We start from the raw sequence: 9,198 nt of genomic DNA, 5'->3' as shown, positions 1-9,198 counted from the left end.
TACTACTCATCCTGGGAGTCACTTAAGACAAATTCTTTATACAAGGATTTGATTGAATTCAGGAATGAATTCCCTGAAACAATTCCATGCGAGTTGCCTTAAGATAAAGGCACTCGACATGAGATCGAGCTCAATTCGGGCTCAAAGTACTGCGTCATGAAGCAGTGGCCACTGCCTCGTGAACAAGCATTTGCGATCGATAAATTCTTTATCGATCGGTTAGAAGCGGGTCATGTAAGGTAGTCAACCTCCCCACATAGCCCTCCGACCTTCTGTGTGCGAAAAGCCACACGAGGGTGGCGGTTAGTGCCCGCAGTCAATAAACTGAATGCTGCATCGGTACCGGCTCAAACGCCGAAGCCTAGAAAAGACGTAATCATAGATGGTATGTCTAAGAGTACCAACTTTTCGTCTATAGATCTGATGGGTGAATTTTATCAGATCCTTATGCGTGAACGGGACATCCCGTACACAGCAGTGAGCATTCCCAGTTGGATGCTCTGGGAATGGCTAGTAATGCTACAGGGGCTTAGTAACGCAGTAACGCCCCTGCAAGATTCAACAAATGCGTTACGAATCTATTGAGACCGGTGCGAGAATTCGCACCGAGTTACTTTGACGATGCATTCATCCATAGCCGGGTCATGGACGGAAAAACGGACGTGGAAGTTCATAAAACTCACGTTCGTCAAGTTCGTACACTTATGCGAAAGCATAAGTTGTACGCAAATCTCAAGAAATGTATATGCAAGCAAAATACCACTTCTTGGGTGCATCGTCGGGGAAACACGGCGTGCGCCGTGATCCCAAAAAGATCAAGGCAATTACCGACTGGCCAGTATCAGTCGATGTCAAGGACTGAGAAAATTCCCTGGGCTAGCGGCGTACTTGCACAATACTCACGCAATTATGCCGAGATAACAGTTCATCTCCCTCGTCTTTTAAAAAAGACGAGAAATGGTTATAAAATGCTGATTGTCAGCGTTCCTTTGAAGGTATTGAGCAAAGCTTGATGCAATCGCCCATTTTGGTGATTGCAAATTAAGACAGACCATTCCATGTGGTCTGTGACGCCAGCGATTTTGCAATCGGCTGTGCGTTAATGCAATACGATACAGACGGCGCGGAGCGCGTCGTCTGTCACCAATCGCGTCAGCTGCAACCAGCTGAACGCAATTACCCAGTGCATGACAAGGAACTCCTTGCCATGAAATATGCGCTGGCTAAGTTTAGGATCTATCTCCTCGGAAATAGACCGTTCATCGTATATACAGACCATGCATCATTACGCACGGCCGTCAATAGCCCACACCTCTCGCAAAAAATGGCGAAGTGGTTACCCTTCTTCGCGGAGTTTAATTTCTCCGTGAAATAAAAACCAGGACGACTTAATGTCGTCGCTGATGCGATATCACGCCGATTCGATTTCGAGTCGGCCGCACATTCCAGCAGTGAAAATAATCCCACTGTTGCAACACTCATTATAAGTGTTCCGTCATCAACCTTAGTTGATGGCAGAAAGAAGCCTACAAAGAAGATAAGGACCTTCTGCGTTTAATGAATCATCTGATGAATCCATCCGACACATCTTTAAAGATTAACCGGCTTTATATTGATCGTCATCCGATCGATACACAACACGCAACGGCTTATTGTATTACACAGCCGTTGCCGGCGACACTCCACGTGTCGTCGTCCAACTCACAATTTTTTTCGCTTGCGCATCATGTATGAGTGTCACGATGCACCAACAAATGGGGATCGTGGATGTCAGAAAACTTATCTCACAGTAAGTCGCGACTTTTACTGGCCCCGCCAGTATCAGTTCGTGCGCAAGTACATTCGTGCTTGCGAGGTATATCAATGGGTGAAGCCTAGCCCTTCATCCCGTGCACCTCTCCAACTTCTACCACTTCCGGCAGAATGTTGGCAGTCCGTATCTATTGACCTTGTCTTCGGATTTCCTGAAGCCGATCACAAAAACAATGGAATCCTTGTTTTTGTAGACAGATTCAGCAAGATGGTACAGCTTGCTGCAGTATCAAAGTCAATCACGGCTGCGGGCTGAGCCCGCGTCTTTATAGACACGGTATTCGAACTCCACAGTTTACCCCGTAAAATGGTCTCGGATAGAGATCCACGGTTTACGGCGGAGTTTTGGCAATCCGTGTTCCGAAAGATCGGAACACGGCTGAGTATGTCAACTTCTGATCATCCAGAGACCGATGGTCATACGGACGCTTAAATCGCGTCCTCGAAGAAATTCTTCGAGGTTACGTCCAATCGTATCCGAATTGGAGCGAGTTTTTACCGATGGTCGAATTCGCCATCAGTAATTTGGTGCATACATCTACAACGCATACACCGTTCTTCGTGAGTGGCTTACACCATCCACGCATATCCACCCGATTAGAGAGACCCTCTAGTTTAGGGGGGGCTCGCACGAAACATACCATTTCTGGCTCATGCTCATCACGCGTCGAAGTTAACAACGACGCGAATGATGTCGATGTCGAAGCAATCGACATTGAAGATGAGAAAGATCTCATGGCAGTGCGCACAAAGCACACTGAAAAAGACAAAACAAATGAGTCAGCAGAGAAATTTTTGCTGGCTCGAGAATCAGCGGTGGCCAACGTTTCCTTGTGGAACATATTCTGATCCACCGTGATGTGAAGGGGCAGCGAAAGAGTTCTCGTTCGCTGGCGCGGTTATTAACCTTCACATGACAGCTGGGAGCCTCATTCCCAGCTGATTGTTGACGTTGAGGGCCTCGTTCGTCAGTATGACGAGACCCATCCGATGGATTAGAAGGTCCATCGGGAAACACGCGCCCCTGGCGCCTGTAAATCGATTGCAAAACGTCAATCGCATCGCGCATCTCGATAGAGATGCGAGCCCTTCTCCAGGGCGATGAAAGGAATTAGACACCCCCTTTTACTCGCTTCGTGTTGTCAACACAACACGGACAGGGATCACCCCACGTTAGGCGTGGAAGTCCTGCCTCACATGACAACCGATGCAATTTATACCTTGCACCGGTTGAAGTTCGTCCTTCAATCTTAATGCGAATTGCGTTAAGTCTTTGAAGCCAGGCTTTGCGTCCAATGGCTTTGACATTGCGAATGAACGCGCTCCAGGCTTTCATCAGCGAGACTTTATCTCGCTTGTTGTTGCCATTATACCATCGATGCTTAAAAAAAGCTTCGAAATAAAAAATTTCTTCAGCGCGAGAGTTCTTCGCGCTGGGACCAAGGCCATGTAGCTTTGTCGCAATATATAAGGGATATTTATTGTGAGGAGTAGTCTCTTCAGACAAGCTATTGATTCGCTGTTCGGGCAAAAGCCACGGCTTCTCAGGGGCAAGACGAGACATTCTAGTGTCTACGATCCTCTGAGTGAACCCACTGAAGCAGGGGTACCACAAGAACTTTTATTACGATGGCTTACGCCATCGTCATCACCACGCTCAGAAATATGTACGGGTGACGGCACGGGAGACGGTGCTGGTGATGAGGAATCATCCTCATCGTCGGAACCGAACATGCTGTAGCGAATACTACCAGCGCGTCTACTCGGATGAGCCCCCTCGTTCAAAGGCTCATTGTCAGCCACCTAACGATGATCAGGCGACTGTTCTGTTCTCCCTGAGTCGGCCATTTCGCCCGACTCGCATTCTTAGTCGATCTCCAAGGAGGGATCGCATTCACGTGGTGTATCACCACGTGCCCCGTAAAAGGTTTTTTTAGCGGGATTGTACGATTTTTACCGCAACATTTAGTGTTGCGGGAGAAGATGACACTACGGCAGACGGAACGTCTCCCGCATGAGACAATAATGCGTCGCCCGCGGCTGCATGAACCGCAGCCGAAGGCGCCGCACTATTCGCATACCGCATGGACTTATTAACCATGCGATAGAATTAAAAAATGACGGTTCGGACCAATCGGCATCGTTTTTAAATAAGTGGCCTTAAAGTGACACTCTATCCAATGACAGTCAGAGTGATTGTCGTTTAAAGGAGGGGTGATGTAACGGGGTATATCGGTACATGAAATTAGACTTTAAGGTTGTTAATTTATATATTATCTAAAAAGGTGGATAATATTTGAAGAATAATACTTCACATTGTAATATTCTAAAAGCTTATCCATTGGTAGATATAGACCCTTATATCTTCTTACTCCGCGGTCCAGTCAGCGCTGGACGCGCGCAAAGAGAGAGTCAGAAAGGACTTTATTACATGTTTTTTATTAGTTTATAATAAAGTCAGTATTATAATATATAAACAAAAGAACTTAATTATATTAAATACAGTTTACTTTCAACCCTTTAAAGCAAATGTTTTAAAGAGAGCCTTCCTCTGCACGTACTAGTGTACGTGAAGTGACGTTAGGCACCACCCGCACTGAGGCAGTGCGAAGTGGACTTGTACTGAAGCAGTACAAGTCAGTAGTGCCCCGTTACAGCCACCGGATGCATACAGTACTCAAAGCGGCAGTGATTACATAGCCATACCTTGTAAAACTGTGCAGTGGCGCCATCTTCAAACGCGACGAGCACTACCGCTCATCAATTAGGTCCACCACTTTCGTAATACACACGACCTCCCGTTCTATGGCCAACTTTCCCACTTCGGTGTCGCGTCCAAATATCCATTACTCAGTGTGTGGCAAATTTGCGCGCGCTTCACAGAAGCAGAGAGCTGGTTGCGGTAGAGGGGCATTTACGTGAAACAACCCATAAGTGGATCAATTTAATATTTTGGAAAATCGGGAATAGGGTGTGATTATAAGAATTCGCAGGAAGGTCGTTTCTCTAAAATTATTAGTAATTTATTTCTTAAAACTTGGCAGTAATAATTTAAGTAGAAGCGTTTCTTCACAATTTAAAATAAAAAATTATCTACAAAATGGTTGTGATTTAGTTGTTGGGATATACCCAAAAAAATTGCAAGTAATTTATGAATGACGGCAATCAGTAACAAGGATTTGGACGCAAGGTTGCGCGCGCTGCAATCGAAGGCGCTGATAGAGGAGGAGGACTGGATTGAGCAGGGCCGCAAATTATTTGAGCTAGAGGATAAGTTTCTGCGTGACACATTACTAGAGGGCAACATACTGACTGGGTGGGGTGAGCCACGCACAGCTCCCGTTAGATTCCGGAACGCCGGTGTCCGCAAGCGAAAACGCGAGCGTCAGGAGCTAGTAGCTGAGCGTGCTGGCAAGCCACTGAATATTACAATTACTGCTTTATCGGCGGAAGAACAACTCAAAGTAGACCGCCATCGCTTGGCATCCTATTCGTCCGTATACTCGCCTGCGGAGGCGCTGCACGCGACGATGGAGAAACGCGAAAGCAAGCAAGTAGATAGAAACAACAAAAAGTTAAAAGCTACAGTAGTCGGTAGAATGACGTAAAACGCGATTATTTGTCAAACTAGATTATAAAACGCCGTAAAGTCTTTAAGGACCTGTCGATGCCGAGAGAATCAAGCACGACGTTCGCAGGAGAAAAAATACTTTGCAGCGCTTGACAATAATACAAGCTTAACAAGTGAAAAACATAAGCGCTTCGCCCGCCATCATCATGACTAACGAGTATAGCATGAATGTGCCGTACGTGATGTTTAGCGAAAAACAGACGAAGCGAGTAATTGTAATGGCCCACGATGTCACCTTAAATGTAATCGCCCACGAAAGGTAGTGGTAGAACATATTCTTCAAAATATAACTGGTGCTCACGCGCGTGCCAATAAAGTCCGGAATGTCCTGCGTAAATGCCTTCAAGTAAATGCGACGAAGCGCCAATCGATTCTGGTTGCGATTCAGACTTGGATCGGACTTGTACTCAGGTAGGTAACGCACAAGTGTCTGTATTTCATGTAAGTAGATGGCAACAACAAAATAACACGACACATGCTTCAAAAACAGACTTACGTGTCCGGGAATGCTAAATAGACGTCCAGGAGGCCATAGCTCAAACGCACCAAACACGATGGAAGGCACAACATTCTTCTTCGTTTCTTCGCGCAAATAAAATGGGCCTTTTTTAAACTCTTGCAGCTAAAATGCGGTAAAATATTCAGACCTCAATTCCTCATATAAACTTGTAGGCCATCCCGCAGCATCTCTTACCAGGCCGTCTTTCGACCGCGTACCTTCGGGTGAGATGCAAACTGAATTGCCGCGCTCATTGACCGAAATTGCTAAATCCTTGAGACTCTTTAGGGCTGCTTTTCTTTACAAGCGAATTAAGCCTCCAAAATGCACTGGTCACAAAGCCAACGTACCGATGTGAGCGGTCAATTGCGACAAAGTCGAAGCCCCAGCGAGATGTCCAGCCTAGAAAGGGTACAAGAAAGATGCTCTTTTTCGCCGCAAACTTAAATGCAATAGGAGACGATCCGTTTACAATAAAGCCATCGAGGTTGGATGAGTGGCTGCATAATTTTAAAATGCTCAAGTCAGTCACGCAGCCCGAGCTCCTGAAACTCCGGCTACAAGCCTCACCTGAACATACAAACCACTGAGTCTTTAAGATTAAGCAGGTTTTCGACACCCTCTGCTTTTACGTCTGTGCAGGCGGTGACGCAGACCATAGCGGCTGTGCCCCAGGAAAGAATATCCATAGGCAAGTAATTTTTTTTAACACCCAGCTTCACAAGAAGTGGAGTTAGCCACTTAAGGGGAATCAGCACCGTCACACAGCTGAGCCAGCCAACCAGCACCAGTACCATTGTTAACATGCGTACGAGCATATAAATCTTTTCCAGTGGTGAAAAATTTCCTTGCAGCACGTCTAGTTTAAGTTGATTGCGTACACTGTCCAATTTGGTGTTAGCGACTATCACCTGAGGGTCTGTGAGCCATTCGCTTTCGATACCGAGCTCATTCATGCGCTCCTCCAGCTCAATGCGGATGAGCTCGCTGTCGTGGTAAAGTTTACGCTTTGCCTGATTGCGCTTTGCCAGAGATCCCTCTTTTGCCAGCTCCAGTGTTGTCGGAATGCGAGCTTTTACGTCAGCCAGTCGCTCTTCGAAGCGTAGATCCTGCAGCACCTGTGCTGGCGTTGCAGTCACCATAGTTAAGGAGAAACTTATTTTAAATGTTACGAATCAAATTATTATAGAATAATGACAAGCTTAATGGTAGAATTTACTTGAAAATAAAACAGGAGAAGAACGCAGAAGCTTTTTATGACAAAATCACACCACCTTCTATGACGGTCACACACACAGCCTAGCACATAGAAGCCTACACTACAATATTCACGTGATTTACTATGGCTAAGCTTTTGTAATTGTAATTTAACTTTAACTTGTCCAGAATACGATAGACACTGCAATTTAGATTTTTCCTTCTATATCCATCTAGACCGATAAAAGAGTGCCGTGTGCTTCCTGATACATTTCAAAAAGGATAATATATATTTATTAATAATTAATTTAAAGGGGCGACGTTTCAAGTCACGCGCAGAGAAGGTGCGTAATGCGACTTTCAAGATAGACAAACAAGGTACAGTGAGTGCAAATTAAGGGCTCATAACTCACCCAGGTTACACTGTCGCATGCTCTATGATGTATCAGATACTACTTAACTTCTATTTAGTAATTTAGGACAGGCTAATTAGTGATGCACAAGTAGGATTAAGAAATACATACTAGTTCCCAATTACTACTTCGTTCATAAGCTACACCATTTTTAACACGTTATGAGCCCAACCACCACCTCACCTGCAAATGATGTCGAACTTCCGACAACATCTAGTCACGAAAGGGCTAGGACGGAATCGGCAACAACATACCACCTCATACCTCTGAAAGGGGTACAGAAACTGAGGCGTTTTCCAAGATGATGGATATGCGTACTGGGATGGATGAACGAATCAAGGAGATAGAAGCTTTTCAATCCAGGTTGGCCGAGGATGAAAGGTTAAGAGGTGCGGTTGAAAGTGAAATGTTTACATTCCATAAAGGTGCGGATTCCGCTGGTCGACTACACCGCGATGCCTTGGGTGATTCCTTGATGAGGGGTCGAAATGAAATTTTGGGTGACCAAAATCGGTGTTATCCAAGGGCACGAGCTAGAGTGGCACAGAGGGAACAAGAAATCCCTCAAACCCCTTCGCAATTTCCTCCGTATCAACCTCAAAGTCCCCCAGTGCCGATTCAGCGAACGCCATCCCTGGTAAATTACAGGACCCCGGATTCCAGACAACGAAAGTTGGCTATTTGAAAGTTCGATGGGACCGAAGTATATGCTGGTTTGGGTTCAGGTTTTTTGTGGAAAGACGCTTTAGAGACAGGTTGACATGGCCCAAGAATCATGTGGATTTCTTTGGACTGAAAGTGTCAAAACTGACGTTTTTTACAATATCTTAATGGACACTGCCGAAATATATTTCAGCAAACAAGTGGATTCATGATGGCAAGTTTACCAACGCTACAATACCTGATGCAGAGGATACATGACACGTTCAAGACAATAATAACTGCTGTTCACGCAATTAAACTCTTTAGTAACAAAAAAGAGGCAATACGGTCTTGGCCAGAGCATTTTTTATACTTGGTGGCTGAGAGCGATGCAGTAGGGACCGGGGAGCAACAAGTGCTGGACAATATTGTCAGATACGCCTCCCCAGATTTGGCTCTCATTTTAATGTTTGAGTACTCAACCGAGAGAGCCGATTTTCTGGTTGAAGCTGAGGAATTGGCTCATTTCGCCCAAGCAATCGAGCTCGAATATCGATCGGGCCGAGCTTTTGGAAAAGAGGTGTTGGCCAACATTAAAGATAAAATTGAGCGCAAGGAGACCCGCATCTTTTTTAATAGCGGTAAAATCGGACACGTGAAATCCGACTGCAAATCCAAACGAGAACTTCGAAATAATGGCCGACACGGAAAATCAGCCGAAAATATAGTTTTGGCGATTCAGGAGGCCAGAGGAAACCGCAACGATTTTAATAACTCAAACGATATTACTGAAAGCTTGAGTTTAGATGCCTCGATACTAGACAGCGGGTCCAGCAGACATCTTGCAGATGAATCGCTACTAAAAATTCTAAAACCGTGTCAATTGGAGTGCTATTTGGTGAATGGCGAGATAATCCGACTCAGTCAAGTCGGAAATGTGCTTTTGACGGTGATGGCTCAAGGTCGTATAAAAAAGATTACATATACCTGGCTTCGAGCTTTCA

The 9,198-nt window shown here is 45.4% G+C and overlaps 1 protein-coding gene across 1 annotated transcript; it reads right to left on the bottom strand.

Moving 5' to 3' along the window:
* Nucleotides 1-4,916: 4,916 nt before the first annotated feature.
* On the bottom strand, nucleotides 4,917-7,148 carry CCR75_008227 (uncharacterized protein). Its single transcript, XM_067966281.1, has 5 exons — nucleotides 6,513-7,148; nucleotides 6,293-6,442; nucleotides 6,138-6,240; nucleotides 5,940-6,065; nucleotides 4,917-5,873 (listed from the first exon to the last, which is right to left on the bottom strand). Exons 1-5 carry the CDS (start codon nucleotides 7,082-7,084, stop codon nucleotides 5,550-5,552), a joined length of 1,275 nt encoding a protein of 424 aa, XP_067816537.1. The 5' UTR covers nucleotides 7,085-7,148; the 3' UTR covers nucleotides 4,917-5,549.
* Nucleotides 7,149-9,198: the final 2,050 nt, after the last annotated feature.

This window comes from Bremia lactucae, linkage group LG4 (genome assembly GCF_004359215.1).
Source record: "Bremia lactucae strain SF5 linkage group LG4, whole genome shotgun sequence".
Lineage (NCBI taxonomy): Eukaryota > Oomycota > Peronosporomycetes > Peronosporales > Peronosporaceae > Bremia > Bremia lactucae.
Note: the sequence above shows the minus strand (reverse complement) of the source record. Positions and strands in the feature narration are given on the sequence as shown.

Bases quoted from the DNA above. Each gene is read 5' to 3' on its own strand.
- CCR75_008227 (XM_067966281.1), bottom strand. From the start codon at position 7,084: ATGGTGACTGCAACGCCAGCACAGGTGCTGCAGGATCTACGCTTCGAA. The intron at 6,241-6,292 runs GTACGTTGGCTT...TCGCTTGTAAAG, and splicing joins GCAATTGACCGCTCACATCG to AAAAGCAGCCCTAAAGAGTC. The intron at 5,874-5,939 runs GTAAGTCTGTTT...CATGAAATACAG, and splicing joins TATTTAGCATTCCCGGACAC to ACACTTGTGCGTTACCTACC.